Below are 18,945 nucleotides of genomic sequence, written 5' to 3'. Positions count from 1 at the left end.
GTTTTTGGGGATTTTATAACGCGACCCCTTATTTTTTTTTATAATGTTCATTTAACACCCCAACGTTACTTTAGCTAATTGATATTAACCATATTATACATTTACCATGTTATATAATTTATGTGACTCTAGTTTAAAGATTACTAAAATACCTTTAAAAAGAAATCTAAATTCTCTTGTCTATCACTAAATCTTACTTCACAAAATTAATATCAAAATCCACAACTCACAAGAATCCTTCAAAATTTCTATCACGTACAAATCTTAGAAGCTTTTTACAACTTTACCTATTTTTCTTCATCTCTCTAGCTCAAAATTAGTTACTGAATTGATAATATATTTCATTCCTATTATTTTTTTAAAAATCTTAATCGTTAGATCTTCATTAAATTAATTAATAAAAAATTAACTCTATGGCACGAAATAAACATTCACGCCAGCTCTTGAACTCAGACAACTACTGTTTTCTTTTATTCAGCGTATATTATCAAACTTAATATATGCCTCCATCTACAGCAAAATCCAGAGGAAAACTACTATATATATATATATATATATATATATATATATTATATGCGTGGCTCTCAATGGGCATACATGGCTTTATAGTCGCTCCAAAGCTGGTCCACAGACTTACCCAGCAAGTCGAGGAAGTATTGATCACTGTATCCATCCTTCATCTTCGCGTTGAGCTGCGCCACGAAGCCATTCTCCAACCCATCGCAGTAATCCAAGAACCGAGCAGTGACGTCATACCCCTGGTCCCACGTATCCCCTTCCCCGGGCTTAACCCAGTGACTCGGGGCGTACCCGGCCCTCAAAGTCCGCGATGCCTTCGATCAATCCGGCCGGCGCCGCCGAGTTCCCATTCCACTGCCACACGTGGGTCACCTCGTGGTAGAGCACCCCCGTGAACTCGGCCCTCAGGTCGCCGGAGTAGTTCCCGATGTACTCGGCGCTGAAGTGGATCCCGTCGGCGACCGTGTAAGCGACGCCGTCGTAGGACTCGATGGAGAGGGTGACGAGGCTGACATCCTTGCGAGTGGACTCCGTTTGCTCGAACGTGTCCCACACGAACTTCGAGGCGGCGGCGAGGACTTGCTTGCTGTAGTCGAGGCCGATTTCGGCGGTGAAGCGGGCGCCGCCGCCGGTTCCTACCGCATTGTTGGTGGCCTCGAATTGGACGGAGCCGGCGGAGGAGGCTAAGAGAGAAGAAGTGATTAAGAAAACTATTAGCACACCCATGGTTGCTAATAATCTTGTGGATCGATAGATCGATGGTGTTTTTTCTTATAGCAGAAGGATTCAGCTTGACTTCGATGCTCTCTGTCGTGGGTTTTGGGGCATTGTATCGAATACCTGGCAGTCATTTGTGGAAGAGTTAAGCGTACGTCTTTGAAGACTTGGAATTAGCCGTGGAAGAAGAAGTAAGTCTTTGGTACTTGTCAAGTTTTAATTTGGTTGGACAAGTTTGGAAAAAGATATGATAGAAATTTATCAGATATTCAGACACACACCCTTTGTTTTGACTTCATTATTATTATATTTTAACACTCTATAATATAGATATTTATCATTCATATTTTGCTTTATGCCATAGTTTTCTTAACGAATAATCACCATATAAATAACTTAAATTAATTGTAGAAATAACATGATCTTATTACTCTCCACTAAGTTCTTAACCAACAACCAAAGTGGAATTAAGCCTCTAGAAGTAATGTGACTGGACTTTTCTCAACATCCTATAGGAGTAGTGATTACTTGTCTCTGTGAAAGAGTGAAGAGTTTTTATTTCTATTACAGCAAGATCAGACTATTAATCTTGAGGCCAAACTGGAACAGTAATCTAAAGTTGGCAAGCTGAAGAGCTCCATGAAGGATCCAATGGTTTATAGGCAGAGTAAAATCTGGCAATGCAGGTGCTGTCTCAATTTATTATTGATTTACTTATACCATTACTTTTATGTTTTCTTAAACTTTTCATTAATTGTTTATGAAAATTATTGCTTATAGTAAGACCTATAGTTTTATTTGTTAATTGATATATTTTCAGAAGATGTAAAATCTGAACTTTGATATTACTTCAAAGGATGAAGTTTTCACATGAAGATTTGAAAATATAAGGACTGTTGTTGTAGGCAACTATAAATCATTTGCATGTTTTTATGTATTAATTTTTTGTTATTAGAGTTGCATGTTTCAGTGTATTCATGTTTGGCTCTCCTCAACTAAAAATTCCTGGTTTTGCTACTAGTCCTTTGTAGTATTCTTGTAAATACACTTGATGTGTAGGATGTCATATGCAGTAAATCTTCAACTGACTATTTGGTTTGCAAAATAACCACCACTTTCTCATAGGAGCTAAAATTAGGGAGGTTAGGGTAGTTTTAGGGAAGCCGAAAAACTTACTTAATAGTCTATTTTCTTCATTCAAACACTAGTAATTTTTAGAAGGTTGTCATTTTATTTTCTAATTTTTTGCAAACAAACAAACATACCCTTAGCGGGAGTTTAATCTAACTAATTTGTTAGCTATCATCTCGAATATCATCTCGAACAGAGAAACAATTGTACTTTTTTTTAAAATGAATTAGGAGCCAATTGACTATAAACTACACAAAGGGGGTTAGCTTTCTAGGACATATAAGTCAGGACAACTAGGCTACTTCTTAAGAAAAATGCCACAACGAGTCTAAATTATGCATATATAGCACTTTAATATAAATTAACCGATTATTAATTTTAATATTTATAGGGGAATCAACCCGGTGACCACCACCAAAGTCGATAAGACCTAACCACTGAATATACTGGTAGCTTAAAACATTTATACTTGGTTGGATAAGTTTGTCGAAAGATAAGAATAATATTTTCTTTCTCAGGCAAAGTATAGTTTACATGTGTGATTTGGCTAATTTCAACTTATTTTATGTACTTTAAAATTTAATATTTAATTGATGTCCACCGAATAGGCAGAATCACTTGTATAAAAAAAGTCTTTTAGATTTTAATATAGCAAGAATGGGTCTCTGGGTACACTTGTGTGCATCTCTTGTGTAAGTTATCATTATAAAAATATATGCATTTAATATATAAAAAAGATACATTCAGTTTTCAGAGTCTAATCTTAAAAAGCCCCTATTAGACGTTAGAGCAATGTTGAAACCAGTGTGATTCATTGGGGCTAGTATTTATCTTCATAACTTAGTTACTCACCAACTATCCCTGTCATCCTTCAAACAGACTATTTGAAAAAATGATTAAAAGAATTACAATCTTGTAAACAAATTGTAACTTAATGTGAACCACATTATCCATTTTCATAGCGTTAAATGGAAAAGCTGCATTTGTTGCTATCTTTTCTGTTTTGGAAAGGCTTTTGGATGATTGGAATGAAAGAAATGGTCTATTTTTCTATCAACCAGTCTTATCCACTAATCAAAGGGGAAATTAAGCCTCCAGAAGCAGTGACTTGATTTGTACATCCTATTGGAGTAGTAGTGTTTTTGTACAAGAAAACCAAATAGAACAATAAAGGAGTATGTAAATACTTGTATCTGGAAAAAGAGTGAAAAAGTTTATTTTATTACAATGAATAAATTGTTACAATGCTTACTATTCTTGAGTTCATCAGTAGTAAATAATGAATGGTAAACTGGTACAGCAAGATCTGACTCACTCTAAATGGGCAGCTGAAGAGCTTCTACTTCCTCTTTGATATCTTTCAGTGATTGCTCCATGAAGGGTCCAGTGAAGGAAGTTGGTAGTCATCAGGTTTTAGAGCCAGAGCAAAATCTGGCAATGCAGGTGCTGTCTCAATAATCCTGCATATTAAGAAAGCAAAAGAAAAAAAAATTCAGTAGCACATTTGTGATTCGCGTACTTATTTTTCAATATATATGGGATATAAGTATTGCAGCAGACATGTAGAGAAGAGCAATGTATTAAAAGACTGCAAAAGGCCTAGGTGAATACTTAGGAGAGACACCCATGATTCCATTTCCACTTTGCCTCTCCAAAGAAACATTGGTGAGGGCAACCTAGATTCTAGAAATCCTCCCTACTACGTGAAAAATGTTATTAGGTTATGAGTTAAGTTGTACCTTTCTTGACTGTAGAGATCCCGATTAATCCGAACCTTACTCGAAACATCTTTTGGGATCTTCTCAGAGAGATACTTCATAGATCCCCAGAGAGCAGGACTCCTGCAAAGCAAAATAGTCTCACATTGTTGAGTTCCCTGCTCAAAATTGGATTACTAATACAAGGATATAGTATTCAAAGAACAATTTCATTCAGACATCAGATTCAATCTGTACTTCTATGAAGTAGAAAGAAAGAAGAAAAAAAAAATGTAATTTTGCTCAATAGTTAGGATCTAGCAAGATAGGATATCCATTGATGAGGGAATCCTTTTAAGCATATTTGTGAACATTATGAAAGAATTGATCAAAAAGTCAACACCAACAGCAGCTTTGTTCCTCAGTGGTTTTCACAAACTAAAATGCATCAACAGAAACTTGGTAACAGTAAACACCTGACTTGGTGAAACCTAATTCTAGCAAACATTTAATTTCAGATAATGTTTGTGGCTTTTCATTTCCAGATACAACATCTTCAACAGTAATTTGACTACCAAGTAGAAGATTGCTAGGATATCCAGATTTTAAGCAAGCCCTCCTCTATAAGCCAAAGTAAAGGAAATACTAGCAACCATGGAGAACATCATGGAGACTGGCCGATCAATCAAGTGGTGTTGCCAGAATACCTTGATGTTGGTGGAGTTGCATTGAAGGCCTCACAAGCCCTTTTGCTTTCTCTGATAAATTCGTCTGATGCCTGTAGAGCAGCTACAGCCATTCCATGGGATTTCTCTGTATTTCCCTCATCAAGAATCAATCCGTGGAAATAGTATGCAGCAGCCTGATAAATAAGAATGCATGTTTTTAAAATGCATCAAACTTTTTTTTTACTGCTGATATAGAGAGGAATTCCAATGGTCATCACATCATAAATTCTAATCTAAATAGTAAGAAGGTCTCCCGTTCTCGAGAGGGATACTCTGTGGATTGGAGTTGAATTTATAATAAGAGAACATCCAGTGCACTGGATATTTAAACTACGTACAAGTGTATTGATATTGCCCTGTAATAATACGTAGGAATTTGTAGGATTCAAAATTGCAGAGGGAAAACTTAACACATTAAAGTCTTCACATGAATACCAATTAAAAAGTTTAACATTGATGTATGAAAGAACAAGGGAAGAAGAGGAATTCAATTTACAGACCTTTGCTTCTGTAAATTTCCATTTAACAAGAAATTGATGCTTTTTCCCCCAGCCATCGGGTAAAGGAAGCTGTGCAATGTTATCCTGAGCCTGTATAGGTTGAATGGTTTAGCTACAACAACAATGGCAATACTAAATAATTTTCATTATTCACAGTTAGTAAGTACATCTATTAGCAGGGAAAAAATAAAAAATATGGTGGAACTAACAACTAGTTAAAAAGCCGACAGATACAAGACATATTTTAAGTAAAAGAGAGATATGATTAGAATTTAGAACTAATGTTATCAATACTTCTTGCACAGTCTAACTTAGAACTTGAATTAGGTACATAATTTTTAGGAAATTCTTGTCCTGTATCATTAATTGCTGGAATTATTAAAAAGGTGTCCAGCCAGTCACTCAGTGGAAGTGTGGAACTATTATGTAACCTATATTGGGTGGAACATTTCATGAATGCTGGACGTTCTTGATGGTGCTTCAATGAAGTTGATAGATGAAAGAAAGTTATCTATTTGTTAAGGTAAAAGTCAACTTTTCTTATTATTATGCTGCACCAATATTCTAATTAAATGAGAGAGAGAAAAGAGTATCTAATTGTGAGAACTACTACTTGGAAACAATATAGTTAGTAGTGCTGCAGCCAAATATATCAAAGAAGATATGATCCTTAAGAACAGAAAATACAAATAGCGAACAGGTACGACGATGAGACAAAAGAACTTGGAGACTGTAAACAAATTTAGTATAAAAAGTTGGTTCAGTAATCGCTCCAGGACGTGCTTGCAGGAAACATGAAAGACCAAATAGCAAGAGAGGAGAATTGTGAAGAGGGAAATGATTTGCATTGAAGGATTCACGTTGCCTGATGGGAAAATGTTGAAGTTGATAAAAGTTATACCTGATGCCAATACTTGACCATCTCACATGCCAACCGCCGTTTCACTGCTAAGGTAGCCTTTGGACTGTCGATTGCCATCCCAAGTTGAATATCAACACACTATCACAAAGATCGAAAAGAAGGTAAAGTGACAAACAGAGTGATTAAAAACTGGAAAGCTTAATATTATTTGAATAATAGCAAATTTATAAAATACATTGTTGTTAAGGTACACTCTGAAACTTGATATATTTGTATGGAATGGTGACAGTTAAGTTAATTTGATGTCAAACCATAAAATTATCTCAGCAAGTCATCTATAAATAAGATATTATTGCGAAAACTTCCATCTCAAGTATACATTTGGTACCACTTCTAGTTAAAAGAAAAAACAGTTAAGATAAGAAAATGCATCAAAACAGCAAATACAAAAAATTATTAAGGCGCTTCCAGTTAGGAGTATAAAAATGGTCACTTGCTGATAGCAAGAAAAGTAGTCAGAAATTCAGATAATATGTACCAGATAATGTTGGAGAACCGCAATTACCTGACCCAAAGCCTGCAGGCTAAGAGCTTTAAGAATTCCTTCTGCTAGGTCTATAGGAAGATCTCTTCTGCAATTTAAATAAGAGGCAAAGAGGGGTAAATAAGATTCACTAATGGAATTGACAGAAAGCTTAAAATCTTCAACATCCACTCGAACGATATCTCCACTGACAATGTTCCATAAGATGTTTAACAAAACAACTGGAAGAGTCATCTCTATTATGAAAAGGAACTGACGTTGCATACCTGAGTTCTGGAGGTATCTGAGGAAGTACTTGCCGTGTAGCACAATCCAGATACCCTGCTGCCTTCAAGAAAACATCAACAGAGGCCCGTTTGCTATCTGCGTGCCACCATGCAAATGTACTAAGCTACTATCAAGTAACTATTGTTAAAGAACAAATTATGAAAAATAAATTCCAATTGATACTTTCCTCAAAAATGAAAATTAAGAGGGCAAAGAACATCTCTAAGAAACAAGGATGATTTTTATGCATGCACAAAGGGGATGACACTGAAGCTTAATGAGTAAAACTGTAAGCTGTGCATAAATGTCAGAATCTCGTATTACTTAAAAAAATTGAAGTGCAATATTTGTACAATATGAAGTTACAATGGACGGAGGATAAGACCCTGAACTATAGCTCATTAAAATGAAGTAAACCACTTGGCTCAGCTAGGAATATAGCAGTTCTTTAATAGCAGTTACCCTCCCTCAAATTGCTTACCGTTCCTAACATTGATTTTGCACTATTTTGCCTTTCATGTATATGGGTCTAATCATTTATTACCAAACTATGCTAAAATCAACGTAGCCAGTTATACATTATTTAAAACAAAGTGGCAGATGTTATTTAATCCGGGGAAAAATTGTGAATTTCAAACCCAAAGTCATAGTAGGTGAACCAAGCATTTGGTTTTGTGCTCCAGCACAATTTAACATTGCATATACAGTAGATGATTCTCTTGAAAGAGATGATGCTCCAGAATTTATGCAAATTGAGGAAGATGATAGCTCTGAAACTACGAAATGGAATTTACAGTTTATTCCAACCTTCCGACACCCTTGGCTGATGTCCATCGCCAGATGTTTTAGGAAGAAGCAAGGAATTGGCCTGCGATAAACATAGGATGCCCATCAAGTGTAGAACTGATAGTACCTCATACCAAGCATTTGTCATGGCTGTTTCCTGCACATATCTAGTTATCTTAATTAGCTGTTAGGGTTGTTCATTCTTGGCTAAGGAAGTAGTCTCGATGTACATTTTAAAACTAAAGAAACAGAGCGGACCTCTGCATCATCCTCCTGGTTAACCCACACAAACTGCACTTTGTCTCTCAATGGACTACCTGAAAATTATGAACAAACTATCACGATTATGCTATGTAATAATGAAAATAGCAGGTAATGTTTCTTTTTTTTCGAAAATCCTATAAATTACCATCCTTCACCAATCCAAGAAGAACTGGCAGGTAATCTTCAAGAGCATTTAGAAGATCGCCAGAAGAAGATCCTCCTGCAAACACAAACCCACCTATGCTCTCATCTCTTGCAAACAATAGTAAAGCAACAGCAGAGACTCCACCCCTACGTACCATGACGTGTAGCTGTTCTTCGCTTTGGCCTTATTGCTATTGGCGTCTCTTGGGCAGCCATGACTACTATTCGAGTTCTCAAAGCTGAAATGCGTTCAACTAGGCTCTTTGGCAAGTTGTCGCCTAGCGATTGAGAAAAATCGACGCCTTGTGGGATGCGAAATCCTGGCACAAACACAGCCACCTCCCCAATACTCTCGGGCATTCTCCGGCCTCCGCCTGCATCCTTCGGGGTAGACACCAGACATCCCATGGTCCAAAACTAATTGCTGCATGCACAAATTCAGCAAAATTAGCATTCCAGAACAAGAAAAAAGATAAACCCATTTGCCAACCAAGTATGTGAAGTGCGTGGGTCATTAAATGCTAACTAACATAGGAGTAGGTGGCTCACGGGGTTCTATCACATGAACGAGTACCAGAGATTCAAGAAAATAGCCTAAATTCATGAGCTTTTTAGAGAAAAGTAACTTTCGGAACAGGTGAGAATCTTCCCACCTTCAATTCGTCGCCTTTATTCCTTATCTCTTCCTAATGGAATCTCTCCTGCCAGAAGATAAATTCAACAACCAGGCCCAAAAATAAATTTATAAAGCCAATGGGGTACTCTGATGAAAAGACTAAGGAAAAGAACACAGCAAGTTGTAATAGAAAAAGCGGGAACTTTAGTTCGAGTAAAGGGCTTCCAAACTTTATCGACATCAGAGCCAAAGATCAAAATGGGCGGTGTCAACAAATAAAGCGATGAAAGAAGCAAAAATCCAACAAAAAGAATTCTCGAAAATTACCCGGAAGTTTGGTCTCGATTCGTCGATTAGCTTCTTTGGGAATCGAAAGATACTGGGAGAAGGGCAAGGATTAATTTAGCGACAAGATCCCGAGAGACGGGGCAGTTCTTGGAGGGAGCTCGAGAAATAAAGAGGGATGGGTGGCGCCTGTCTCGGTATTTAAAGGTGGGGATTCAGTTGTGAGTGGAGGTGAGCAATAGGATATGTCTTAGAAGTTGTGCTCTTTTTTACATTCAATTCTCTAGCCTTTCTTATTTTTTTTTTAAAAAAAATATTATATTTACTTTTAATCATTCAAAATACCAACGGCCCAAATGCTAAATATAGACCGGACAAAGAGCCAGCTCTCTCTAATTATAGAGATATTTAGGTTTTATCAAACTCTAGCTAATATACTAAGTCGTATTGTCTAAGCTTCAAACTGTCGAGCTATTCGTTCGAATTTAATACTATCGAGACTTCGCTCACTAACCTATCTCACTGAAAATATTTTTTTAAGCCACCGTACTATTGAGCCATATTAAGCTATGCAATATTTTTTTAAGCTATCTACTTTCTTGATCGTTAAAAAAAATATCTAGCTAACTTTACAAGAATTAGTTAGTACATTCTCGTCCTCTTACTGCGGCAGCGGTACTAGTAGTAGATTTGTTGATGATCAAATCATCTGAAAGACATGGATGTAGGAATTCGATCCACTTGCCCACTTGGTAGTCTTTGATTACCTACATCAAAGTATCTACTGTCTACTGTTCTGAGGTGGCGTGTGATTTTAATAGCCATATGGGATGTTAGGATGTACAATTTGGTACCCAACGAGGTCATAAGGGTATGTAACTACTCTCCTACTCCATGACATCATTTATTTGTCCAGAGCTGAGATTATGAGTTTCAATCTCTATGACCGTAAACGTTGAGATTATTGAATTTTTTTTAATCGAAATATCAAATATTATATACGCATAATTTATCTATTTCTGCGTATTATATATATTCCTAAGTGTGTGTATATATATATTATAAGCACGTACGTGGTCCTCCACGTGGAAACCTTCACATGTGACGAGATAGGCCGCCGGCCACCGACCGCCGCCCGGTTAACCACCACCTTCCACGTGTCTTTGAGCCTATCACACGGCTGTTCCGAGAAAAAAAGCAGACTTTTGTCCGAGGTGACCTCGTGCTTACGTGGCGCGGGCTGGTTCATCGGCACCACGGATCACGAGATACACCGTTGGTGTTGATGTCGAAAAGGCGCCGAGAGTGACATCAAGCCGTCAAATTTGCGAAACGTGGTACCTACGAGAAACAACGCAATAAATTGTTGGAGTTGGAGTTGGAGTTGGAGTTGGAGTTGGGAAGGAAAATAATGCTGAGAACGGAGCACTCGATTTTTGTGTTTCTTTTCATAATTATTGTTAGTTAAGTACTAATAGATGACAACTAACCTCTCTACCTCACAATCATTATAAATGACAAACGAACTTTCCTAGGTTCCAACATAGGTCACACCTAAGAAAGCTACAAGGTTTAACTAATTAATCCCGAGATTCTGGGAATTAGCACGCCAAAACCACGTGTCAATCATGAAGATGACATGAACGATCCTTAGTTTTCGCATAACAACGATGCCGGTGATTGGATCATAATCTCCACACGCTTAGTTAAGATGTTTTTAGGATGGCAACGAAAGTGAACCCAGTCATGGTCTCATTGATCCTCTGGAGATCTGCCTGAAGTCTTCTAGTACACTTGGGATTTTGAATGTCATGAGATGGAGACTTAGAGAGTCGCCGTCTATGATTTTTTTCCTGACTGCAAACTTGTGGCTATAATGAGAAGAATAAGGTTGCCAAGAGATTTTATTTCATTAAGAATTTTCAAAACACCTGTATCATTTGCTCATCTCTTAATTTTCACTCTAATTTAGTTGATCCCCTGCACTCCAGGCCAAATTGCCACTGTTAGTCATTCGTTTATATTAGTGTCAATTCTGCTTAATATATTTCAGTCGCTGGGTTGTTGTCTTTTAAATTAATAATTATATTTTAAAAAAACCTAACAAATAAAGAGCATTTCTGTACGGCTAATGGGTGGGGAGACGGATCGGACTTCTATTTCCTGACCCGTTTTCTTACACCCGAATAGATCCGAATGAGTGGCATTTTCGTCTTTTCGCGATTCCTTATTTTGAATTGAACCCCTATTTCTTCCCACCCCGCACTAAATCTTTTTCACTAAATCTTCTCCTCAAAGCAGCTAAGTTTTTTCGATCTATTGCTCCGATCGTAGTGGCGCTGTGTTGTTGTCTTGATCTTTCCTACTACTAATCCTTGTGTGCTCTGCAATTCCTTGGCCTGAATTGATTTCGACGTCAGATCTCCAACCCTAACCCTAGTTTGCTGCTTGAATCCAGGTTTGCTTTCGTCGTCTAGCAATAATGACTATTTTGCATGCTTGAATTCAAACAATGTCGATTTGAAGCTTGTAGTTCCATTAGGACTCGTATAAATTTTGTGGACTTTGAGAAATTTTCCACCTAATTCCATGCTTCTAGGCTTTATTTTATTGGCTTCCTGAAACTTTGAGACCTGCATGTATAGTTTGCAGTTGTTAGCTGCTTAGCTCGTTCAGCATTGATCAAGATAATCGTCTCATGACCTGCATTTCAATGTTTCAGACTCTCCATGCTGAACACTAGCTTAAGTAACTTTTATGTTTACATCTCTTTCTTTAGTAGTCGATGGAGCATGAAAAATGCGAAGAGCAGACTCCTAAGCAGTCAAAGTACGAAAAACTACTTCCTGGAATTTCAGATAAGAATGAGTCAATTCCATCTACTATTCAGAAGATGGAAATTGATCTAGAGGATCCTGGAAGCAACATTGAATCTCCAACACCTGAGAAACCAGAATCTAGAAGAAAGGCGAATCTGGCTACTTCTCTTGCTAGGAAACAACCTGTGGAGAGTTTTCAAGATGAAGCTGTTCCTAGTCAATCAGCTGTTGTTGGCGAAGCAAGCACTCTTGTGCTCAATGCTGATGATTATTCATCTGCAGTATCTGATGTTGGAAGCAGACATATGCTCAACAGATCTCCAAGAAATGAATCAGTTGAACTTCCAGAAGAGTTAGTCAGTTGATCTTTTGTTTTATTCTTCATGCTCTTGCCACTAAATAACTTGCTTTTATCTCTCTAATGGCAGATACAGAACTTTAAAGAACCTCTTTAACCGAATGGAGAGTTCATTAAGGTTGCTTCGCTTGCGAAAAAAGTTGCCAACTTTTCAGAACATCTGCACTCAGGTCGAAATACTAACCAAAAGGTAATTAAAATTCATACATTTATTAGCAAAAACTTTGGTTTTAGTTCACTAAATGTTGTTTCTTTTACAGAAAATTCTTATGCCACCATCTGGCACAGATGAAATATTTATTTCCTGAAGCTATCCAGATAGACAAGATACGTGTGCATGATTTGAAAACTTTATGCATGATTCCAGAAATGAAGATTACTCTACTAATGGATGTAGTAGAATACACAAACCCTAATGAATCTACGTCAATGGCTCTATGTCGAACTTTTGAAGAAAAGCTCTCAAGTTTCATCACTGACAATCCAGAGGTACAATACTGAGACACTTTGTTCATGACCAATTTTTTTTTTCTTGGTGATACAAGAATTGAGAAAGGTACTCTGTGCTGATGCATTCTTTAGCTTAGTAATTCAGAAATATGCTTCTTCTTCTTTTTTGAAACATGAACATTATATCTAGATAAATATACTAGCCGTGGGTTCTGTTTTTACACTCACCTTCTTTAAAATGGAAAAGTTGATCTTAAATGCTATTGTAGCTATCTTGCTGCCTGATTACATCTAATGGGTAACAAATTGATACTGGACCTTGAGTGCAACTGATTAAGAAATTACATGGTTATGACATTTTCATGGCAGCTACCTTCATCATTACAGCTTTTTCAAATTTCAACATGATCCTGCAGTACATTCATAGAGCTTGCCCTAGCATTGACGGGCTATTGGAAGTACTAGAGTCAAGACACTATTAATTGCAGTTCTTCTGGAGTTCCATGTTAAACAGGAATTTTGATTTGGAAGTCTCATGTGCTTCTGTTTCTTTACTTCTTCCCTCCTGAGACTACTTTGGCGGGAGCCTTGCATATTGGGATGCCATTCTCCAGTCTGTCATATTTAACTGCTACTTTGTTGTATTGGGATGAATTACATAGGACAGTTGATAGACTTTTTCCTTGTCTTAAAGGCTCCTTAGGTTGCAATTACTTGTGCATGAGAATTGAACTAATAAGCACTGCAATCCTCGTGGTGGTCAATGAAGCAGTAAGTGTTAAAGGCATGCTTGCTTATTTGTATGGCCACAGTAATTATATCATAATGTATTGGTAATGGAACAAGTACAGGAGCATCTAATCATAATTAGTCCATAAAGTATGCTTGGTATTGTCTTCATTATTACCCTTCTGCTAGGTGTGGAAGTAAATTTTAGGAATGAAATGGTTTCTCAATATATTTAGAAGATTATCTTTGAAAGATTTTGAAATATTTTCTTTGGCATTAAGTTGCTGTATCTGGTTGAACTTTTCCATATCTAATAAATGTAATGCTGAGGAAGAATATTTCATAAATACTGTGATCCTACAAGCCATTAGGATGTTGGCTTTTGATTCTAAATGCTGCTCCTAAAATTTTATATTTCGGACAAGTAACAACATATTAATCTGGTTACAATCATAGAAAAAAAGAGATAAAAACCATTGAATGCAGTAGCATATAGTCTGTGGCTTTTATTAGAAAAATCTGCCATACTTTCAATCTCTTGGAATCCTAATTTAGTCTGATGTTGTATTTCTCTAGGAACTGTAATGCTGGAAATAGGAAGGCTATTTATTTCTCTTTTTGAGTTCAATATGCACCTCATGTCAGGCTGTTTGCTCCTCTTTATGTAATGTCTTTAATATGCTTGTTGCATCAGTTCTTTAAACTATTTGTTAACATAAGCGCTCTCTCTCTCTCTCACAAACACACATTCTATGTCTTTCGTATCTGTGTATTCTCTTATCATCGTCGGAGAACAGGGTACTGTAATCCCAGAGGCCATGCTACCAGAACCTTTTAATTCAGGAAACCCTGCTTTACTTCTCAAGACAGTGCCCACAAGATCATCCACTGAACAACCACAAAGTTTTATTAACCTAGAATCATCAAATGCCTCCCATCTTCCCTCATCTTTCCAACAACTAATTTCACGGAAAGTTATTCCGGAAACACAACAAACTCAACTACTTGCTTTGCAAGTGCTGTCAGAATCCCAATGCAACAATGGGGAACACACGGAAAATAGAAGAAATCCTCAAAAGCAAAGCAGTACTAGTTCTTTCATAACTGTCAAGTCTCCTGCTGGACTTGTTTCTTCACCAGATCGCCATATATTGTGCCATTATACAGAGAGCACGCCTGCAAAGCTTGAGTCGAACTCAGAGAAGGTGATAACAGAAACTCCAGCACAACAGACACCTAAGAGAATAGTCCCTACTTCACAGGAAAAATTGGTTGCTGAAAGTGAAGAACCATTTTCTGAAGCCAGATTGACAAGTTCGGCTCGAAGGTCTTTGATCTACTCGCCCTCAAAAACTGAAGAAAGTATGACCGATCCACTTGTATATGCGACTGGACAGGATAGAACACTCCAGTATTCTCACTATCAAGATGTGCCCACTAAAAGAAGTCTTTTGGGAGAAGAATCTAGAAGATCTCTTGTTAATCAACTATCTGTGGTATGTTTAGACCCTAATTTCCTTATATTTTGGTACAGTAGATCAAATTCAAATGACCACACTACCCACTCATACAATGGCCTGTGCCATCCAATTTATGCTTTCCAGCACATGTGATCACATACCTATGTCTTATGCAAATTGTTAAATGCGCTTGATTGAAGAAAAATAATATTAGCTATATTCTAAACTTCAACATAAACCTGGTAATGTAGGTTCACGGTTTCAAGTCTGATGCAGGTGATACTTTGGCTACGAAAAGCATTTTCTTCCTATGTATCCCAGAACCACACATAGTAACCTTTTTATTCCTCATTTAATGTTGCATATTTGTATAATTCTAGTGAGAGAAAGACTGCATTTCTGATCTTATAAATTATAATATATGCCTGAATATGCTCATATCTATTTTTCTTGTTCTGCATATGCTTTGTCCAGTCAGACCTAGTGTCCTAATTTTATTTAGAAGCACTGCTCCATGCACATGGATAGGATGTTGTGTTAGGACAATTGCTCCATTTGTTGGCTTGGTGAGTTTCATAAAAGATGAGATACAAGGAAATGCCCTAAAGTTTGTTAACAATGAGATATTTGTATGCATATTTGACCAAATACTTTATTTTAGTATGAACTTGTTAGAGATTTACTAGTTTGAAGATCATTCTTCAATGAGTTCCATTTGTTTAAACATTTGTAAATAAATTTTACTAGCAACTTTCTTTTTGTTAATTACAAACTAGTTAGGGATTTACTAGTCAAAAAGATTACTTATGATCTTTAACTTATCGCTAGTAATTTTAGCATGGCTATAACCCTGGTTACTTTTGGAGAATTCCAACTCTTAACAAAAGAGTTCTGTAACTAGTCTATATGTCCCAGTACAGTAAAATCATACTACCCGAAATGTTCTTGATAAGTATTCAACCAAGTGTGAATTCCATTCCATTCTTTGGTGAGTCACTAGGTAAGCCCATTTCACTTTATTGGATTATGTTTCTATTGAAAATTTGGAGTTCTATACACTTCCCTTTATTTGCCCCATTAAAATCGGTACAAAGTGAAATGTCCATCGACCTTTATTCTTTTCCAAATTTTTTTTCTGTAAACCCACTATATTTCTTGTTAATTTCTTATCTGGATCAAATATATTTTTTAACCAAACTGCCCTCTAGAAATTTTGTTAATTCTTTTGTTTACCTTAACTCTTTAAGGGAATCTAATGTCAAAATAGTGGTAAGTTTTGTATATGGAAAATATCTACTGTCATATCCTCTTGATCATGATTAACATCTAATGGAAGACCTCTGGTGATTTTTGTCCGAGGTTACTATGTCCCCTTTGGCCATTAAGGTGGTCTTTCCTTTTGAATACATCCCAGCCGTCGTAAGCCAGTAAGAATTAGATCTACTACTTTATTTCTGACGTTACTTTTACAGGAACGTAACACCGCAGTTGGCATTCTAGGAGATGCCAAGATGAACCGAGTGAGTCCAGGGAAGTGCCAGGAAAAGCTAGCATCTTTGCCTAGCATTTTTGACACTATCTGCCTCATTTCACAATCTATAGACTGTTCCTTGATCACAAGGCAGGAGCTTGTGCATAAGGTGCTCTCAAACAACTTGGATATTGAAGAGACAGGTACGGTTTACTGGAACACACACAACTTTCTATTTAGATTTGATTTGTATAAGGCATTCCATTATTCTTGTCCTTTCTACATGATAGGAGAAGTAGAAGAGCAGTTGGTGATGTTAGAAAAGTTGGCTCCAGATTGGATCAGTAAGAAGCCTGCACCAAGTGGAGAATTTCTTTACAGGCAAGTACTGCTATGCAGCATTAAACTAACTTTTAACTTATTAGCTATCATTTATTTCTTCCCTGAACAGTTAAAGTCTCAGCATTTATTTCTTGGTAGAACTGCTGATGCTAGCAGAAGTCTTTCAACTTTTATTCAAAGGAAAAGTAGAGCAACAGTGGTACCTTAAAGATCACATTTATGAAAAATAATAGTTTCACAGGCCTTTTGTTGCTCTCCACATTTTCTCTAGAGAACAGATCCTGTGGAGAGCTTTTGTGAGAAGAAATAATTAGTGATAAAATTGTCGCCATGTAATCACACCCTTAAACTGCCTGCATGAATTGCAATCTGAAGTCAGGCCAGTTTTTGTTTGAACTGACTATTGTGACTAGTGAATTATGTCCACAAGGCCAGTGTTAGGCCTTTGGTCTAGTTGATCTATTCAATAGCATTTTATTCAGTTATCTTCTGCTAAAAGCTCTAGTACCCTGTCCATCATCACCATCAAGATCCTTGAGGTACTTGGGCACCCATGATCTTTATTAAGTTCTCTAATCCATAAATATCTGTAGCATTGACATCATTACATTCATGTTATTAAAAAGTAGAATTACTCATTTGCTTTTGCGGTTCCTATACATTGTCCAGTTGCGGTTCCTTTACATTGTCCAGATCTTCTATTGAGTTATAACTTCTCCTAGATATTAACATTTTTCTTATCTGTTGTGCTTATGCAGTATTAAAAAAATACCCAATCTGAATCGGTTCACGCTAGGCTTGTAGATGCTGTTTAAGGATGTTCATGATACGTGAGTTGCTAAAGCGGAAGGAAGAGTTTCTTATGGCTGTATTCAATTTCTCATTTGTTATCAATATTGCAGAACCTTGTTGTTCCTGTTACTCGAACAACAACGCTATTTAAGCACCTCTCCCTTCTTATTCTCCCAAGGAATCCTTTTGAATTTTTGCCATGATGCTAATCAACCTGAATGAGTTTGCAGTTTCTGCTCATTATTTGAGTCGTTTTGTTGTAAAGTAAACAATGCTATGTACAGAGAACAACAAACTGCGAAATTTCCTTATATTAACTCTCAAGTCCTCTGAGCTACCCATGAGCTTGACGAGTCTACTATAACCAATAGCTTACGCTAAATGCATGCCAACTATCCACTACAATTGTAATAGAAAGAAATCTTATATATATATATATATATATATATATAATCTTCGAAATGAGTACCACTAGGGCTCCAATCCGAGACTATTGCTGCTCCACTCAATGGCCCTAACCATATTAGACCAATAGGAGACCGTTGGCTTCCACCTATTGACCAAATTGACAACTATCTGATATTCCAATTTACAAGCTATAATAATGACAGCTTAGGTGGTCCAAATAAGTAGTTACAATGCCTTCGCCATCTTCCTAAAACAGTGGACGTCTTTTCTTCTCCTTTTGTTTTTAATTTATTTTTTCTTTCTTTTAGAGAACTTTATAAAAGCACACCATATTTTGTCTTTATTACAGTTCACAACAACAAACAGAATAAAAATTATTTCTTTTTTTTTAAAAAAAATATATTTAAATTAAATAAAAATCTCCTCAAGAATATTAAGTCCATTTGGCATCCACGGTTAATCAACTTTATAGTGGCTTTGAAGCATAAAAAGCAATATATATATATATACATATATATATATATTGTTATGCATAGAATGTGAATAATAATATTTAAAACAGAAGAAGACACGATATTGCGTTTATTTTAACAAATTTCTCTTCTTTAGAATAGCAGATAAGCGGGACCACTCAGGAAAGCTAGAAGAATCCTGTGAGCGTATCCTCTGATACACACGCTTTTGCACGTGAAACCTCTCTGCAAACATGGCGACCTTCCCCTATACGTGCTGCTCTCACGGACCAGACACAACCAACTTAACTCAGACGAAGACAGCGACTCACCATTACGACGGGGGTGGTGCATTGTCAGACAGAAACTTCCTCCCATTATTATTACCAAATTAATCCCCCTTACTTAACAAGACAAAAAACACATCATCATCATCTCATCACTGCTCCTAAACCCCCCCTGCCACTTGGGCTAACCTCACAGTCCAGTCTATTATAGGAACTACATTTCCTTTATCTGAACAAAGTTGACTCTAAAATAGTTATTCGATTATTTTCTATTGTTAAAAAAAAAGAAAGATAACGGCGGCGACGGTGCATTTTGG

General features: G+C 36.7%; 2 protein-coding genes and 1 pseudogene across 6 annotated transcripts; 1 reads left to right on the top strand and 2 right to left on the bottom strand.

The window, feature by feature from the left end:
• Nucleotides 1-578: 578 nt before the first annotated feature.
• Nucleotides 579-1,351, bottom strand: LOC140784396 (uncharacterized; annotated as a pseudogene).
• A 2,221-nt stretch (nucleotides 1,352-3,572) lies between these two features.
• LOC140784395 (uncharacterized) lies at nucleotides 3,573-9,243 on the bottom strand. 3 transcript variants are annotated; one of them, XM_073131787.1, is made up of 13 exons: nucleotides 9,103-9,234; nucleotides 8,813-8,860; nucleotides 8,315-8,583; nucleotides 8,161-8,235; nucleotides 8,010-8,068; nucleotides 7,773-7,908; nucleotides 6,965-7,061; nucleotides 6,720-6,786; nucleotides 6,194-6,292; nucleotides 5,293-5,382; nucleotides 4,772-4,926; nucleotides 4,107-4,208; nucleotides 3,573-3,827 (listed from the first exon to the last, which is right to left on the bottom strand). In XM_073131787.1, the coding sequence occupies exons 3-13, from the start codon at nucleotides 8,565-8,567 to the stop codon at nucleotides 3,728-3,730; spliced, it is 1,233 nt and encodes a 410-aa protein (XP_072987888.1). In that variant the 5' UTR covers nucleotides 8,568-8,583; nucleotides 8,813-8,860; nucleotides 9,103-9,234; the 3' UTR covers nucleotides 3,573-3,727. The 3 variants fall into 3 exon arrangements, with proteins under 3 accessions (XP_072987888.1, XP_072987890.1, XP_072987889.1); XM_073131789.1 differs by having other exon boundaries at nucleotides 7,773-7,833; XM_073131788.1 differs by lacking the exon at nucleotides 8,813-8,860 and having other exon boundaries at nucleotides 9,103-9,243.
• Nucleotides 9,203-17,721, top strand: LOC140784394 (CDT1-like protein a, chloroplastic). 3 transcript variants are annotated; one of them, XM_073131786.1, is made up of 8 exons: nucleotides 9,203-9,291; nucleotides 11,840-12,231; nucleotides 12,308-12,427; nucleotides 12,498-12,726; nucleotides 14,214-14,912; nucleotides 16,349-16,550; nucleotides 16,638-16,728; nucleotides 17,448-17,721. In XM_073131786.1, the coding sequence occupies exons 2-8, from the start codon at nucleotides 11,846-11,848 to the stop codon at nucleotides 17,491-17,493; spliced, it is 1,773 nt and encodes a 590-aa protein (XP_072987887.1). In that variant the 5' UTR covers nucleotides 9,203-9,291; nucleotides 11,840-11,845; the 3' UTR covers nucleotides 17,494-17,721. The 3 variants fall into 3 exon arrangements, with proteins under 3 accessions (XP_072987887.1, XP_072987883.1, XP_072987884.1); XM_073131782.1 differs by lacking the exon at nucleotides 9,203-9,291 and adding an exon at nucleotides 11,318-11,518; XM_073131783.1 differs by lacking the exon at nucleotides 9,203-9,291 and adding an exon at nucleotides 11,383-11,518 and having other exon boundaries at nucleotides 11,843-12,231.
• The last annotated feature ends 1,224 nt before the right edge of the window (nucleotides 17,722-18,945 follow it).

The sequence above is a fragment of the Typha latifolia genome, chromosome 3 (assembly GCF_019914945.1).
Source record: "Typha latifolia isolate L0001 chromosome 3, TyphaL0001v2, whole genome shotgun sequence".
In the NCBI taxonomy this organism is placed as follows: Eukaryota; Viridiplantae; Streptophyta; class Magnoliopsida; order Poales; family Typhaceae; genus Typha; species Typha latifolia.
This window is presented reverse-complemented; position numbering and strand designations above follow the sequence as displayed.